The sequence below is a fragment of the Empidonax traillii genome, unplaced genomic scaffold, assembly GCF_003031625.1.
Source record: "Empidonax traillii isolate 1590-97213 ecotype Southwest subspecies unplaced genomic scaffold, ASM303162v1 scaffold222:size850627, whole genome shotgun sequence".
Taxonomy (NCBI): domain Eukaryota; kingdom Metazoa; phylum Chordata; class Aves; order Passeriformes; family Tyrannidae; genus Empidonax; species Empidonax traillii.
The window spans coordinates 615,407-633,171 of NW_020955415.1; the positions used below are offsets into that span (position 1 = coordinate 615,407).

Here is a 17,765-nt window from a genome sequence, read left to right on the forward strand (position 1 = left end):
CTGCAAACAAAATGAAATCCATCCTGAAAAGATTTAAGCCACCCTTTTACACCTCAAAAGATATACAGTAGTAATGTAAAATCTTGACAAAAGAGAACTCTCCTCTTACAGCATCTAGGACTATGTAAGAACATTTGTGAACTGGTTCCTTTTGTCATTCACTTCCCATGCGATGATGTCACTGCATGGGGAAATGCTGTAGCAGATAGTGAGCTGGTGATCATAAAGAAGAGAACCTGAGAAGGAGTCAAATAATATTGAGAATGCTGCTTCACCTTCTTATCAACTCAAACTTATGTTTCGTGGTGTGAAATAGGAAAACATAATTTGAAATGTTTTAAATTAAAATTTCCTCATTTAACTTGAATACTCTCAGATATTGTTTGTGTTGATGCTTCTTCATCCTTTTCAACCTTTGTCATTGAGGTTGAAGGAATTTTCACAGGCAGCATCCATGGTTGTATTTGCGCTGCCTATAGCGTTTCCTATGCACTGAAAGGATGGGGATATACTTCTTGATGGTCTATAATACTATGTGTCTTCTATGGAAAAAAAGATAAACTTTTCTACTCTGGTTAAACGTGCCAAGTTTTCTGTACATCCCAGCTTTCCTTTAATTTACCCAAATCTGTATTATTCAAAAGATTATTCAACATGTCCTATATATGAAAAGGTCCAGTTTTAATTCACCTTATCTGGTGCAGTATTCCATTTTTATAAAAGTTAGTGATAGTTGCCATCCAAGTATGAGTTTGTAACTAGTTGTTTTAAACATAAAACTGAGGTGCTTTTCTAAAGGAGTATGTGTTCTGCTTTCACGCTTTAGAATTTGAGGCAACAGATCCTGGAGCTTTTGGGTCCAATTTCAATGAATCATGGTGTTCACTTCATGGCTGCCATTGCATTTGTATGGAATGAACGGAGGCAAAACAAAAATACTTCTAGGACAAAGGTATGTTTGTACCACAGTGGTCACTTCAAATAGTGGTAATGGCTTTAAGTGATTTAGAAGCAGGAAGAAAAAATTAAGACATTGCAGTGGAAAAAATACAATGAAATGTATACAATATTTACATTTCTGATTAGCAACTGGTCTGTCAGGGAGCTACCATTTTAGAATGGGATAATCCTCCTGAATTCTTCAGGAGAAGAGTAAGCGATACCAAGTCTATAGATGGAGTGTTAATTACTATAATTTCAATGCCATGAGGCCAGCCGCCTTAATTTTGACATAGCTATTGTCTGTGATGGTAATCTGTGACATACATTTGATTCTTTCAGGTTATACCTACAGCAGGTGAAGAACAACTTCTACTGGTTGAACTGGTTCGTTCTATCAGTGTTATGAGAACGGAGACTGTCATACAAACCGTGAAAGAAGTTTTGAAGCAGCCTCCAGCCATAGCAAAGGACAAGGTATGAAAACTGTAGAGATGCTATTAACTTGTTTAATATCCTCTTAATGAAGCCTAGAACATTGATGATACAGGTGCTTCATTCACAAAGCTGAGCAGCAAACTGCAAAAATTTTCACAGTATCTAATAGATGGAATAACTTTTAGAGGGAACTCATACCTTCTTAAATCATTGCTATTTACTGAACAACTCTAAAATCCTGCCTACTGCAGGATTGTAGTAAACATAGCAAAAAACACTGTACAAGGCCTTCTTTTGTGGGGGTATGCTGCATACATTAGGGAAACAGGTTTATTCCCTAGCATCAGGTTGGTTTTTTTCAAGTGGGAAAGAGAAATGAGGAAAAAAAAAAAAAAAAGAAGAGGAAGAATAGCTTTATAGAAAGATGTCTAAAGGGACACTTGGTAATATCCTAATGAAATAAGCTGCATATTCAAACACTCAGACATTAGATCATTGTCAATTTTTGCCCTGGAAAAAAAAAGTCACTTTTTACTTCCTGATGACACAAGTTTCATATCTTTTTATAGAAACACCTTTCACTGGAAGTCTGCATGTTGCAGTTTTTCTATGCTTATACTCAAAGGTAAGAAAAGAAGTTAGATTTTATTACTGCCCTCAAGAAGCAGAGGAAAAATTTGAATATTTTGCATCTTTTTGTAATTTTTAGCATGAGAAATAGTCTGTGAAATATAAATAGTGAAGGAAGAATGGTTTTGAACTATAGGTTCATAAAAATAAGTGATTTATTTTGTGAGTTCCCTAGTTCTACACCACCTTTCTTCCCCCAGCTCAAAGTCCTGTAAGTAATCTGCCCCCTGCCCAAAAAAAACTGATCTTCATTGGGCTATAACTCATTGGTACCACTTCAACCTTGGAGTGAAAAGTACCTATATTGAATACGCTGCTCTTCTGCCTTCCTCTGTTTATAAATGACTTGATCTAGCTACCTAGTATTACATGAAAAACCAAAGAATCTGTAAGGATGCTGAATCACAGTATCTGGGAGGACAACTGTGAGGTAGAAAGCAAACGGGGGAATACCTGAGGGAGACAATGTTGTTTTCATTGACATTACTAACCTCTCTCTTAGGATTCCAGTGACCAGCTTAGTAGACAGCTGGGCAGCACTGCTGCTTCTGTTAAAAGATTCCATCCAGGTTGGTCTTCCAGCTCCGGGACAGTTTCTCATACTTGGGTAAGTGCTGTTGATCTTTGCAGTTTCCAAATAAGCTCAAATGTCAGTGTGTGAAATCATATTGAAGTGTTGGTGTTTTCAAGTCCACTTTGTCCTAACCCTTACAATTAATGAATAATGTATTATGAGAAGAAAATCCATATTTACTTGTATATTTTTTCAGTGTTCTTAATGAGTTCATCATGAAAAACCCAAGTCTGGAGAATAAGAAAGATCAAAGAGATCTCCAGGTAAGAAATTTATTGTGTTGTCTTTTGAAAATATTGAACAACCAATCATAGAATCATAGAATGGTTGGGGTTGGAAGGAACCATAAAGATCATCTACATCCCAGCACAGGAAGGATATTGACCTCTTGGAGCAAGTCCAGAGCGGGGCACCAAGTTGATTAGAGGGATGGAGCATCTCTCTTATGAGGAAAAGCTGAGAGAATTGTCTTTGTCAACCTGGAAAAGAGGAGGCTTTGGGACCTAATTGCAGCCCTCCAGGACCTGAAGGGAGCCTACAAGAAAGATGGAGTGGGACTCTTTACAAGAGCATGTAGTGACAGGACAAGGAGGAATGGCTTAAAAGGGAGAGAGAGTAAGTTTAGATTAGATTTTGGAAAAAAATTCTGTTCTGTGAGGGTGGTGAGGCACTAGAACAGGTTACCCAGAGAAATTGTGGATGTCCCCTCCCTGGAAGTGTTTAAGGCCAGGTTGGACAGAGTTCTGAGCAACCTGGTCTAGAGAAATGGGTCCACGTCCACGGCAGAGGGCTTGGAACTAGATGCTTAAATGTGCTAGATTTTTTTTATGTCAGTTCTGTAGTCTGAAATAACTCTTTAGTATGTTCTTCTTATATTTATAATCTGTTGAAAAAGTTCTCCTTTTCTATGAAGTTATTAATCACTGACAACATAGAACAGAAGTGATTTAAAGGGAGTTCTGTATTTGGTTATATGGATTTTCTACATATTGGAACAACAAATAAAACCTTTCTGCACAAAATTCTTAAAATGCTTGGGTTTTTTTCCCACCAGGATGTAACACACAAGATTGTGGATGCCATTGGAGCAATTGCTGGTTCTTCCTTGGAACAGACTACTTGGCTAAGACGAAACTTAGAGGTTAAGCCTTCCCCCAAGATTATGGTTGATGGAAACAACTTAGAATCAGATGTTGAAGGTAGTTCCACTTTCATCTTTATTTCAAACAAAACGCTAATTATCAGGTCAAAATCAACAAAGATGACAGCTTTGCCATATTTGAATACATTAAAAATGCTTCAGTATTGCTCCAGCATTAGTATCTTACACAGTGAAAATGGCAAAAGTTTGTGCATCTGCAAAGCCTATGTTTTTAAAACGTGCTGTAAAGTAAATAATAGCTTAGGAAAACTAACTTTGGAAATTTTTATTATTATCTTCATTTAGATATGTTGTCTCCAGCAATGGAAACTTCAAACATAACTCCATCTGTTTATAGTGTCCATGCATTGACCTTACTTTCTGAGGTAAATGTCTCCTTGGATGTAATGAATGCTGTCTTATAATAAACTCCTATATTGTGAAAAGCTTTGGACTAGAACCTTGGGGAAGGAGATTTAATGGGAAACACTGATGTGCATGGATTTTGCATCCTGTCATGTAAAAATCTATAAAACTTCATTACTAACCCAGCTGTAAAGATTCATTGAGGTGGATGAAGCATAAAGCATGACCTTTCAGATGTGTAGTGTAAGAAACTTTGTTGATGGCAATCTTTGTGTGTTAAATCTTATTTAAGTGGTATATCTTTCTTAGTGTTGATAATCGCAGTGAATCTTTGAGTTTTTTTAGTGTATTTATAGTTTATTCTGTGGAATGCTTTGACCCTCTGTGCTTTTACCTTAATTTGTTTCAAAAATTATGGGATCTTTTTAGTCTGGATTTTGTATGGTACCTGAAATTTGATAACTTCTATCGTAAACTATAACGTTTGGTCAAGAACATTATACAAAAAATGCTGAATAGTAGATAAAAAGCAATTCATGAATGCATAGTAACATCTTCCTCTACTTTTATAGGTTTTGGCTCATCTCTTGGATATGGTTTTCTACAGTGATGAAAAAGAGAGGGTTATTCCTTTGCTCGTAAATATTATGCACTATGTTGTGCCCTACCTCCGTAATCACAGGTACGTTTACAGTTTGTTGAATTGATGTAGATCTCTACAGTCAGTTGAAATTTGGAGGGTGACACAAGTTAAAACAAGTGTGGTAAGGATTAGGTGCCTATCAAACTTCCCATAAAGCTGCAATTCAAAATTGGCTTATGTTGACTTTTTTTTTTGTTTAGTGCTCACAATGCATCCAGCTATCGAGCCTGTGTCCAATTATTAAGCAGTCTTAGTGGGTATCAGTACACAAGGAGAGCATGGAAAAAGGAAGCATTTGACCTCTTCATGGATTCCAGTTTCTTCCAGATGGATGCTTCATGTGTTAACCAGTAAGACTCTCTTTTTCCTGCTTATATCAATGGCCCTTACAGATTTTATGAATACCATTAACATGTGGACCAAAGTTTCTCAACAGATATCTGTTGGCAGAAATAAAGATGTTCTGTGGTTTAGATTACTGCATGAGATGTGAAACTTGCTTACATATTTTTATACACAAATCTATTTTAAAAAATAATAATCTTAGAATTGAATTTATTTTTTTTTTAATGAGAAAAAAGTGGTTAGTGTTTTGTAGAATCATAGAATGGTTTGCACTGGAAGAGACCTTAAAGGTCATCTTGTTCCAACCCTTCTGCTGTGGGTGGGAACACCTTCCAGCAGACCAGGTTGCTCAGAGCCCCATCCAACCTGACTTTGAACACTTTCAGGGTTGGGGCATCCATGGCTTCTCTGGGCATCCTGTTCAAGTGCCTCACCACCCTTATAATAAAAAATTTATTCCTAATATTTAATCTAAATGTGCCAGCTTTCAGTTTAGAGGCATTCCCCTTTTGTCCTATCACTCTACCCTTGTAAAAAGTCCCTCTTCAGCCTTCCTGCAGGACTGCTTTAGGTACTGGTAGGTGCTATAATTATCCCTGGAGCCTTCTCTTTTCCAGGCTGAACAACCCCAACTCTCTTAGCCTGTCCTTCACAGGAGAGTTGCTCTAGCCCTCTGATCAACTTTGTGGTCCTCCTATGGACCCACTTAAGCAGATCTGTGTCTGTCTTATGTTAGAGGTCCCAAAACTGGATGCAGTATGCTCCAAATGGATTCTCACTAGGACAGAGTAGAATCTAGGCAGAATCACCTCCACTGGTCTGCTGGCCACACTTCTTTCAGTGCAGCTGAGGGTGTGGTTGGCTTTCTGGGCTCTGAGTGCACACGTTGCCGGCTCAAATTCAGTTTTTCATCTACCAACACACCCAACTCCTTCTGCTCAGCGCTGCTCTCAATGCATTTTCTGTAAAACCTGTCCTTCTGCTTGAAATTGCTCTGACCCTTGTGCAGGACCTTGAACTTGGCTTTATTGAACTTCATGAGGTTCACATGGGCCCACCTCTCAAGCTTGTCAAGGTCCCTCTGGATGACGTCTCTTATTTTTTTTGACAAGGGGGTTCAAGAAATAGTTTCATATTAAATCACACCAAGTAATTGGTACCTGTGAAGCAGAGAGCTTGGATTGGAAGTTGTAGGCTGAATTAAAAGAGCAGAAAAAGCTCTGTAAATGTTCCTGAATATTCTTGCTTTTCTGATTTGTGTACAATCTGCCTCTTTTAGTTGGAGAGCTATTATGGATAATTTGATGACACATGACAAAACTACATTCAGAGATTTGATGAGTAAGTATTTGTTGATGTAGTAGTGACTTCTTGCCAATATAAATGCTAAATGAATGGGAAAAATACCTTGAAGAAAACATTTGTTCAACATTTTTTCCAATTTGTTTAATTTGTTCAATGTTTTTCATGTTCACTTTGACTATTTGTTTCTGTAAATCCATAAATAACTTGAAATGAGAGAATTTGAGCCCATCCTGACCTACAGTGAATTTTGCCTGTATTGCAAGGTTGATTAAGCAGAGTGGGTGGGGGTGGTTTTTGGTTTGTTTGGGTTTTGTTTTCATTTTGTTTTGTTAAGATTTGACACTAATTTTGCCTAAGAAAAAATTGAGTCTGCACATTTCTGAAACTTCTGAGCCCCTATACACACAAATTTTGTTTTAAAAAATGGCTGAACTCCCTCCCGAAAGTCCCTAAACCCAGCCACGTATATACTTACAAGTTTTCTTTTAATATGTATTTTCAATCACTGTGATTAAAAATACAAATTGCAGAACACACATTTTCCCAACATCTGCTTTTGAACTCCATTAATGCAAAGAAAGTAAGAGTTACTTGTGCCTTGAAGTGAAACAGAAGGGAAATCTTGAAGTTCTTCTCTGTGCTTTGCCTTTTCCCTTTCAGCACGAGTGGCTGTGGCTCAGAGCAGTTCTCTCAACCTGTTTGCTAATCGGGATGCGGAGCTGGAGCAGCGCGCGATGCTCCTGAAGAGACTCGCCTTCGCAATTTTTAGCAGTGAGGTAGACCAATACCAGAAGTACCTTCCAGACATACAAGGTCAGTAAAAATGCATCATTTAATGGACTTCTGGACTCTGCTGTTAACTGTGGAATGTTTGTATGACAGAGTAACAGTTGGCAGATTTGTCCCCTGGAATATCCACTGTTTCCATGGCTGGAACAGAGTTTCTACAGAGTTTGGTTAAAATGCTTTTAGCCTTAAATGACTACAAACCACACAGACTTTGTAGTTACCACTTGACTTTTATTCAGATTATTTCTCTGATCTGTCATTTTACACCTTGATCAATACCCTTGGATACTTGCATCATTGGTTTTGATGTGAACATCTGAGGCGTAAACACCCATCAATTGGGAATAAATAGAAAAGCTGACCTTGAAGTTTTCAACTTTTGACTTTTCTTGCTGCTTTTTCTGCTGTTCTCTTTATCTGTCCTATTTATCACTGAAGTTTATCTCTTACCTTTTGCCTTAAGTGATTGGGAATGGAAACTGCTCAGCTTTATTTTAAGATTATGTAAATAATTACGGCAGAATCTTCTAGATACATTGTCCTTTTGTGCCACCAAGGTGGACACTTTGGTCTCTTCTTCCATATGGAAAATCAATTGCATCATCTTTCTTGTTTCATTTGTTCCAGAATCTATTTTTTTCCAAGTTGTTTGAGGTTTTTTGTTGTGTGTGTGTGGTTTTTTTAATTCCCAGTGAAGTCAGTAGCTGAGATTACTATGTTCATGGTATCAAGTAGTTTCACTGGTTTGAACTGCAACATGCATATATGTTGGTTTGACTGAAAAAGTTTTTTATGGACCCGCCTCTATATGCACCAAATGTTTAGAGTTCATTATAGTTGAATAAGACAGTATTGTTCCTATGTAATTTCCCATTTACTATGATGGTGCAGCCTTTTAATAATAATAATAATAATAATAATAATAATAATAATAATAATAAAAAATCCTAGTTGTTCTGGCTGTTGTTATATTGTTTGGAATCTGTTAACTCCCCTTTTAAACTCTACATAAGATGAGCAAAGCTCCCAGATAGACTATTGCATTTACGTGGAGAACTTAACCAAAATAGACAACTGCACTGTTTTGAGGTTTCTCTCTTTTCTTCCTTTCTTTGTGAAAATGATTATTTTTTTATATTGACAGAATAAAAATAGTAAAGTACTGAAACAGTAGCATGACAGATACTTAAACAGTTAAAATTGAGAGTAAATGAGGGAGGGAGAAAATGCTCATTGGAATTATTCTGAACTGAGGAATTCTTCTTGGCTTTTTGTTTCAGAAAGGCTGGTAGAAAGTCTCCGGTTGCCACAGGTGCCCACCCTTCATTCCCAAGTGTTCCTGTTTTTCAGAGTATTGCTTTTAAGAATGTCTCCACAGCATCTTACCTCACTTTGGCCAACCATGATCACTGAACTGGTGAGTTGCAGCTGGCATTCATTATTTGGAGGGCTGGTGCATATTGGAGACACAGCCTCACTCCTCCTCAATATTTTTAAGACAATCTCTTCTAGAGACTGTGCATGTAAATGTGCAATGTACACAAATTGAAAGCTGACTTATTTTCATAGTCCTCATGTCTGTTTTTTGCAACCAAATTGAATATCTGTTGGCTTACATTATTTAAGCTGTTCAGCTGTCTCCTGAATTCAATTTGCCTTTGCCCCCATTGTTCCCTACTGATTCCTGCCTAAATTTCTCCTTACGTATGTGTACCCTCTCCACCATTCCCACTCCTGCTTTTCTTTCTTAGTGTCCACCCCTGTTTCTACTTTCCTGGTCATTCAGCCTTCTTCCTTCAGTGGTGGGGATGGGAGCCTGTGTAAAGGTGTTGGAATCTGTGTTGTACTGGCAGCTGATGGTCATTCAGATCATGTTGTGGCTAAATTTATTGACTAGATTATTACAAGGCTTGACTCAGATTTTTTCTTTCTCTTGTTTTACTCTCCATAACAAAACAGTAAAAGCATCTGTTTTCAGAGCTGCTACCTGGGGAGTCTTTAGTGTTGGTTGTTTGACACTCTATTTTGGGTTTCAGCCTTGGCAATGGGAGTGGAGGAGAGTAGTTGGTACATCCTGTGATCCATTTAGCCTGTTATCCGAGGAGTTACCAAGGGACTGAATAACACAGATAGTAAATCGGAATCATTGCTGTGATGATTCTTCTTTTCTGTCTGCAACTTCCTAACCTAGCCCTTGTTTAACTACAGATCCAAGCAATAGAAGGAGAAAAGCTATATAAAATATTTTTAAAATCAAGTGTTTTGTTTTAGCAATAGATGCATTTAATTTTAAGCTGTCATTAGTATAAGTACTAGAAAAACTATTCTACTTACTGTGGCCTTCCAATTTTTATGCTGTCCCCTGGCTTTTACACAAGTTACCACAGTCTTGGAACTACTTGCAGTCAACAAGATTGTGTTGCTTCTGGGAATTCACACCTGAGCTTGATTTCTCCATTAAATAATTCTTCATTCTCATTTCCTTTAGGTCTAGCTCTCTTTCTGAGTTGTGGAGGGGATTAGCCTATGAGAACTTTCCTGGCCATAAAAGAGTTTCTTATGGCCCTTGTGCTACTCAGGCTATATCTAAGGGATGAACTGGCTTTAGGGTGGCAGTGTCCACTCATAGTTCAGGGGGCTATTTCATCATCCAGGAATGGAAATAAAGCTCCAAACGGTTTGTCTAAGATGTATTACTCAGGCCTCTCTATAGCGTTTTCCTGAGTCAGAGTCCATTAAAACATGATATTAAAATGTAGCATTTGATTTTCAGGTGCAAGTGTTTTTACTGATGGAACAGGAGCTCACTGCTGATGAAGACATTTCCAGGTAAACTTTGTAACAGTCCCTTTGGCATGCTGATGGGGAGTTGAGTCATTCTTTGGAATAACTGGGCTTAGAGTTATAGAGCTCAAATGAGAAGGACAAATAAAGGGTAGCAATCTGACTGCAGTACCAGGGACATACTGTTCAGGACAAAATAAAAGAAGTCCCACTGTCAGATTGCTCATAAGTCACTAAGCCAAATTATACAAGTATGTGAGTTCTTACAGTGTCTTTCTGGCTAAAAGGACTCTGCTGCTGCAATTAAATTATTCATGGCATGATTTTATACCTTTTCTGTATCATACACTTACTCTAAGTAAGACCAATTTTCTGCCTAAAAAACGTAGTTTCTTTTAGTATTAGAAAGACATAAAAGTGAGGTAGATGATTTTTCTTGTTTCGTTGTCCATTTTTATCCCACCTGCCTTCTGCACAGTGTGCAGTCAATGCTAGCAGCAGAGGCAGATTTCTCAAATGAGCCACACTTATTTGGCCAAGTCTTGTTCACTTATTTCCTAGAGTCTCTTTTTTTATTTGAAGACTTTTCCCTCAAATAAAGTAATACTGATATGATTGGCAAGTTTAAACTTTCCCTTAATTTGGATGTCTGATGGGAATAAGATATAGTGCAACAGTTTTATTATAAATTAACCTTTTATTACACACACACACACACATATATATATGCATGTGGAACTCTGCCCATAGCACAGACTCACAGTGTTCTGGTTTGATTTATGAATTCAGGATTAAGCTGGTAAATAGAGTTGTGTGTTTGTAAAGACAAGTAAGAAAGATAACGTTTCCATTGTGGCAGGAGGTTGTTATGACTCACCTGCCTTCTGTGATTTACTTTAGAACTTCTGGCCCATCTGTTGCTGGTCTGGAGACGACTTACACAGGTGGCAATGGTTTTTCCACATCCTACAACAGCCAGAGGTGGTTGAACCTGTATTTGTCTGCTTGTAAATTTCTGGACTTGGCCCTAGCTTTACCATCTGAAAACCTGCCTCAGTTCCAGATGTGAGTAGAAGGCACTGTCATTTAAGTTTTTGGATGTTTGTCCATGCCTCTTGGTAAAGTTCTGCTGTATAAAAATCTGTGTTCCTGTTGCCTTTCTGTCTTTGGACTTCACCCAGAGTAGCCCATAGTTTGTTCCCTCACAGTATCAGAGTGGCCTCCAGGGCAAATTATGCTGCACATCAGATTAATTCAAGGTGGTTTGGTTCAGGCTGTTGCAAGAGATTCTCCACGCTAGAGCTAATCAGTGGTAGTGATTTACTCAAGTATTCTATTTCTGAAATACTTAGTTGCAGTAATGCCTAAGAACTTAAAATACACCCACTCTCAGTGACTAATACATGAGATCAGAGGACTGCATGTCATCTCAGCATGACTTGCTTAAATTACTCCTGCATGATCTGTCTGGAAGATGTGGCAACAAACCTGCTTAAAAAGGGGACCTCATGGGTTTTTCTTGGTCAGTAGCATCCACCTGTGCAAACTGCTTCCTCAGTGCCTCTGCAACCTTGTTCCATTGGGAAAAAATGAATGCAAAACAACTGGAATTTGCTGAAGACCCTGGAAATGAGAGGCCACCAAGGACAAAAGAGAAAGTATCTTGTCTCTTCCTTTACATTGTGCAGTGGTGACTGTGCGAGAGCTGCTGCCCTAACACAGCTCTGTAGACATTTGGTCATCCCTAATTATTCTGTTGTTTAAAAGACACTTTTGTGGATCAGAAGATGGAAGGACTTGCACACACTGTGCCAGTCTGTGCCCTGTAGTATTTCTACATCTAAAGCTAATGTTGGAGGTTCCTTCATTTATTTTATTTTCTGGGGATTTGGCTCATAATTCTTGTCCAGTTCTTCAAGCTGTCCTAGTCCCTGTTATTAGCCAATCTAGTTCTTTTTAGGTTATTACTGTGCATTTCTGAAAAGACAAAAGTCATGCTGAATCATACTGGTTTTTATGGAGTTCTCACGGAGGCTTGGATTGAAGTTTTAAGGACAAACTTTGATTTCCTTTATATTTATAATATAAGTAGCCAGTCCTTGCAGTGCAGCAAGGTGCAGGTGACAGAATGGTCTACTTGGTCTCACTGGTCTATGAATAAGTAAAATAAATGAGTTTTTGTTATCAGCATGGTATATTGAGAACATTTTGTGTGTACACATTGCAAATGTGCAGCAAAATTTCAGTAATTTATAGTTTTTTATAATTCTCTTGCACACAATGAGAATGTGAATACCACTGGTTTTTAGCTTCTCTGCCTTATCTTGCTCTTGGCATCCTTAAATAAGAAACTGTAAGGGAAAAATGCAAGGCCACATTATGTCCTGCTTTTCAGAATATGCATTTCTCTTTCTTTCTTGTAAAAGACTAATGATCTTTTGTGAGGGTTGATTTGTTGGGTTTTTTTCCCACTCCTTGTCTGATACTTCACTAAATTTCCTTACCCACTCATATTTTTTGATCCAGCAGAAAAGCCTGCATGTCCAGTAAGGATAATGTCTGCTTTTGTTATCTCATGACAGGTATCGCTGGGCTTTTATTCCAGAAGCATCAGATGATTCAGGCTTGGAAGTTCGAAGACAGGGTACACATCAGAGGGAATTCAAACCGTACGTGGTGCGTCTGGCAAAACTGCTGCGCAAAAAGGCAAAGGTATGTTGCTTTCTTCCAGTTTTAAATTTACACTGAAAGGTTTCCTGTGCAGTAACACTCAGCAGTGTTTCTGTTTGGGTATTTTACTTTCTTTAAACAATGAAGAATGGGAAGGACTTTATTTGTTGTGGGAGATTCCCACTGAAGTAATCTCAAGTCAGCATCAGGCAAAAGCCACGTGTAGGTATAGAAGACAAACAAACCAAACCAAAGCCCAAACCAAAACAAATAGACAACAGAAAAACTCCAAACCTACTATGGTCACAGTCTTTGGATTTCCCAAGTAAAAGTATTATTTTTGTAAAATGTAAAATATGCTTTATTTTCTAATATATTTTAACTTAAACCCACCTTCAGATAGCGAGTCATATATGTAGATGCTAGTCTAACCAACTACCTTTTGACATAAAAAAGCGTTTTTGTTAATCATATTTAAAAATTTTAAAAACTGAGACTGTGGGGGTGGGTTTCTTCCTTGAAGCTGCTACAATGAATGGAAGAAGGCAGAGATGTGTAGAAACAGTTCTGGGGAAATGTTGGCTGCACAGTTTGTTCAGTGGGAGCAGAACTAGGGTTGTCTTGTTGCATGAGGTATATTAAAACCCCAGTTTGGGTGAGGCAGAGGCCTAATCCACTAGTGAAGCTGATGGAAACTGGCCAAGCTTCGTCCCAGGGAGAGTCCTTCTGCTGCCACAAAGTAAGACCATTGCTGTCAGATACATTGCTGCTCCTGCTGTGAGGACAGAGCCTCCATGAGCAGGAACTTCACTGGCAAAGGTTGCTGGGTGGGCCAGGGAAGCAGGGAGGAAGTGCAAAGCCAGATGGGAGAAAGCTTTGGCATTTTATTCTGAGGTTTTCCTCCGAATAGATGGCATGATCAGGGATGTAACACCGGCAGCTTGCTGTAGCTACTGCATTTACAGTCTCCAGTGAGTGTTTTCACTGAGTAAAGAAACAACTGCTGAGATCCAAGTGGCTACATAAAGCTTAGGAATAACTTAGTTGCAGGAAGATCTGAACTATTCAAGCAAGGCTCACAGTTACAGGGGATAACAAGTATCTGAAGCATTTCTGCATTCTTCATTTTATCATTTTTGAACCACGAAGATGAGACTAAATTTTTCTTCTTGCATTTATAAAGGAATGATCAGTTTTAACTGACTGCTCATCAGGCATGGCCTCTAACCCTGGTGTTCAATGTAGTGTGCTGTATGTGTTAGAAAGTTGTCACACTCCAAGTGATCTCTGGGCATGAATTATAAAGCACATATGATGTGTAAGATATGCATGCTGATGGTAAGTACTGTATGTTGAGATAGATTTCTGAAGTCAGAACGTCCACAATATGCTTCAAGAATATAGAAAACTTCCTGGAATTTCTGGAACCCCCTAGTCACGGCAGCAGCTGCACACTGAACCATAGGTGGGCATATGATGATGAAATAAAGTGAAACATGAGGTAATGAATATTGGCCTACTTTATGCAGAGAATATTGTTGCATATAGCCATGAGGTTTTCTTAGAAAATAACTGATATGAGCAAAATGGAGTGTATCTTAATTTTCTTTCAGGGCACTCTGACTAATGCTTAGATTCATGTAATACGGTGTTGCTCAGGCTGTGTTATCTGAGGGAAACATGCTTGAAAACCTCCTTCAGCACTGCTGGAAATAAACAGAAGAACAAACTGGCAGTGTTGTTTCTGTCTAATAGTGTCTTGGCCACGCTAGCTCAAGTCTGCCATTTCTGGATCATGCATTCATCAGGGCGGGTGATTTTTCTAGCACCCAACCAAAGAACTGCACGGCCTTCATGGCAAAGTGTTATTTTCATATCTGAAATGCAGTCTGAAAGTTCTCCTCTTTCCTTCCACAGGACAAACAGGAGGACTTTAAGACGGTGGTTTTGGAGGGAATGGAGATGGCCAAGCATCAGGTGAGGGTGGCCTTTGATGCTTGAATTGTGAAACAAGCTCGCCATAATAATACCATCACCTCAAGGCCCTAGGCACTATTTAGCTTTCAGTAAGAACTGAGAGAGATCAGATTTGTTGTAGAACAAAGCTGTGAGATTTTTGAGGTGAAAGAATCATAAGGACCCTTATTTTTATAGATCACTTAAAAATAAATTTAAGGTGATTTCCTATATGAATTAGATTACAAAAAGCTACTGCTAGCTCTAAGAAGAATTATGATCGCAAATCACTATAAAATTAAATTGTAAAATAATTTTTGTCAAACACCAGGTACGAAACACACAATCCCCAATTGGGGTCTCTGTCAAATTAACTGTTGCTTTAAGTATCTGTGAAATCAGTGGTGTTTGCTTAGCAGATACAGCCACCATGAAATGGCTCTGATGGGTTGTATTTCATTGCTCAGAGGGAGTCAGTATTTACACGTGCACCCCATTTGGTTGGGTGCTGTGTGACACCGACACTTGCTGTGTGCTGGAGGCAGTCTGTGCTCACTGCTGGGTAATGCTGAGCACTGTACAGGACCAATATGGAGAAATTTCTCTTCTGTGAATCCAATGTGAAGTTTTAAAGGAGAAACTCTAAAAACTAATAGCTTCATTAAAAGGAGGCATCAACAACTCCTTCTGTATTGGAAATTCAGTCTTCCCTTTTTTCTAGTTCAGTGTGAGCTTTTTCTTTCTGGAGACTTGCAGAGCTGGAATAGTGATCTCCTGTAGCAGGAAGCCAAACCACCAGATTAAAATATTAAATACAATCATACTGAATTTTAACTTAATTGGGTTTTGTGAAATAAGTGTCATGTAGGCTCCTGAATTGTAGGAGTTGCTTCATTTAAAGGGTAAAAACTGTATTTGCTGAAAAATCATCTCATGAAGAAAAATCTGTTTGTTCAAAGGCTGTGCAGTCAGTAATTCTTACCTTGCACTCTGCTCCCACTGCTCTTCTTTCCCCTTCATTCTCCTTTTTGTTACCAAGCCTACTCTGCAGGAGCTCTGCAACATGCAGGGGTCTTGGACTCCCGCCTTGGCTACTGGCAGTGTCAGGGCAGCAGGACAGAGGTGCTGGTCAGGGATGGATCAGGAGGTGGCTCTCCTTGGTGGGGTCTTTGTGCTTCTTTTCTCCTTTCTCACAGAATACAATCCAGCATTGCTGGAATTCTACTTCATGGTAGAAGCTTTCCTGTACTGGTTTGTCAGTAACAGTCCAAACAAGGTGTTTCTAGTGCTGATAGTACCTTATTGTCTAGATTTGAATATGTTTTTTGACTCAAAGAGAGAAAGGAAATGAGTGAAGACTACCATATAAGAACCTGGGTGTTGGTGCTCAGGTATTTCAGTATGAAGGTATTTATGCAACCCTAACTGCATTAGAGCAGTGTGCTGACACTGCTGGTGAGCATCTGCTATGTGACTGCTGCCTTTGCTTGTGGGGTTCCTGAAATTCTCTCTCTTGAAATTCCCCCATGGAATGGAAGGAGCATAACTGAGTTCTTCTGAGAGCATGCCATGAGTAACTGAACCATTTTTCTTTGAGGACTTCAGGTGTTTCTCAGAACCTCAGTGTGTGTTATTTCTCATACTAAAACCAGCATTGCTTTTGCTCTTCCTGCAAACTCTGAACTCAAGCTGCAAAGTGAAAATGAAAAAACCCCTCTGGGGTTTATCATCACTGATGCTGGCAGCAGGGTGAAGTGTCAGTGTCACCAGAGAGGAGCCTGCTTATGAAAGCAGCTGAAGTAGCTCACAGCTTCCCCGAGCAGCCCATGCTGGCTGTCACCAGCTCAGGCCATTTGCGTTATCCCATGGGGTGCTGCACCAGGAGCAGCTCTGCAGGGCAGCATGGCAGGGGCTGCCTTGCTTTGGGACAGCCCTGGGATGAGGTGTTGGACTCAAATGCCCACTGCAACTGACTGACCGACTGCCACCTCTACACTCCCAGCCACTGCTTCGGCAGGGTGTGGTGAGGAGGAGCAAGGGATCTGCTTTGGAAGCTGCATTCCAGCATATATGTGTCTTGTTGATAGGACAAATATTTTTGGAATATAGAAAAATACTTTATTACACATTACTCTTTTATTTTCACCTGTGCTTTTTCTGGTTTGTCCTGTATTATTTGCCATGTCTCTGTACTTACAGAAAAACCCGGAGGAGGATGGCTCAGGGAAAACACTAAGTTGGGAACCAGGTCACTTGCTTTTAACAATCTACACCGTTCGCAGCATTGAGCAGCTTTTGCCTTTCTTCAACGTACTCAGCCAAGTTTTTAACAGCAAAGTCACAAGCAGATGTGTTGGACACTCAGGGAGCCCTGTCCTTTACCCCAACTGTTTTCCAAGTAAGGACATAAAAATGGAGAACCTCAAGACCTTCTCCAGCAAAGCAAGACAGAAGATAGAAGAAATGGTTGAGAAGGATTTTCTTGAAGGCGTCATAAAATCATGAACCAAACTGGTACTACGCAGCCTATGTGAAGTGTAACTATTTAAATGAAATACTGTATCTTTCCCAGGTGTATAGTATTCTTTTCTTACTTTGTATGTAATGAAATACTTAATGTTGTATTTAAGTTAAATATTTGTAAATAAGAGAAAAGTTCTGGATGTGGCCTGAATCAAGTTTAAATATTGGTGGCTCATATTGATTATGGTGCCTACTATTTACAGTAAATGTTTTGTTGTCTTGAGTTCTGTCTTTGAAAAAAACTAAAAAAAAAAAAAAATACAAGGTGCACATTTTTCCAATTTGTTTCCAGTTTATTTTTGTCTTTTTTTTTTTTTTTTATATCTATTAGAACTTGTGCTTATTTTTAATCTGGAAAATGCCATTATGTCAGGAGTTAATACAGGACTACAAGAACAACGTCAGAGGTAGACACCCTGAATCAAAGTAAGCTGAGGAGGACACTTGTGTGTTTAAAACACTACATCCACTTGACCCAGCCCCTTCATGGTGCTGGGCACCAGTAAGGGCCACAGAAGACAAACTTGTCTCTGTCCCTTCCCTCTTGAGTGTGATTATAAAAACTATTACTGCAAATTACTTTCTAATTAATTTCATAAAGTATCTAATGAAGATAATATTGCAATAATAAGTTATTATTTGCAAATGTTCTTTTTTATTTT

General features: G+C 38.8%; 1 protein-coding gene across 8 annotated transcripts in view; it reads left to right on the forward strand.

Moving 5' to 3' along the window:
* The window catches only part of DOP1A (DOP1 leucine zipper like protein A), a 60,412-nt gene extending 43,025 nt beyond the window's left edge, over positions 1 to 17,387 (forward strand). For 3 of the 8 annotated variants that reach the window (XM_027887784.1, XM_027887782.1, XM_027887788.1), the window contains 17 exons: positions 827 to 952; positions 1,282 to 1,416; positions 1,947 to 2,002; positions 2,510 to 2,614; positions 2,778 to 2,844; positions 3,636 to 3,780; positions 4,029 to 4,108; positions 4,661 to 4,770; positions 4,932 to 5,081; positions 6,356 to 6,417; positions 7,042 to 7,194; positions 8,451 to 8,587; positions 9,944 to 9,999; positions 10,855 to 11,019; positions 12,537 to 12,666; positions 14,542 to 14,601; positions 16,780 to 17,387. In XM_027887784.1, the coding sequence (XP_027743585.1) occupies positions 827 to 952; positions 1,282 to 1,416; positions 1,947 to 2,002; positions 2,510 to 2,614; positions 2,778 to 2,844; positions 3,636 to 3,780; positions 4,029 to 4,108; positions 4,661 to 4,770; positions 4,932 to 5,081; positions 6,356 to 6,417; positions 7,042 to 7,194; positions 8,451 to 8,587; positions 9,944 to 9,999; positions 10,855 to 11,019; positions 12,537 to 12,666; positions 14,542 to 14,601; positions 16,780 to 17,085 (2,043 nt within the window). In that variant the 3' untranslated portion in view covers positions 17,086 to 17,387. The remainder of the gene's footprint in view (positions 1 to 826; positions 953 to 1,281; positions 1,417 to 1,946; positions 2,003 to 2,509; positions 2,615 to 2,777; positions 2,845 to 3,635; positions 3,781 to 4,028; positions 4,109 to 4,660; positions 4,771 to 4,931; positions 5,082 to 6,355; positions 6,418 to 7,041; positions 7,195 to 8,450; positions 8,588 to 9,943; positions 10,000 to 10,854; positions 11,020 to 12,536; positions 12,667 to 14,541; positions 14,602 to 16,779) is intronic. The other 5 variants (XM_027887780.1, XM_027887781.1, XM_027887783.1 and 2 more) reach the window with 3 other exon arrangements.
* Positions 17,388 to 17,765: the final 378 nt, after the last annotated feature.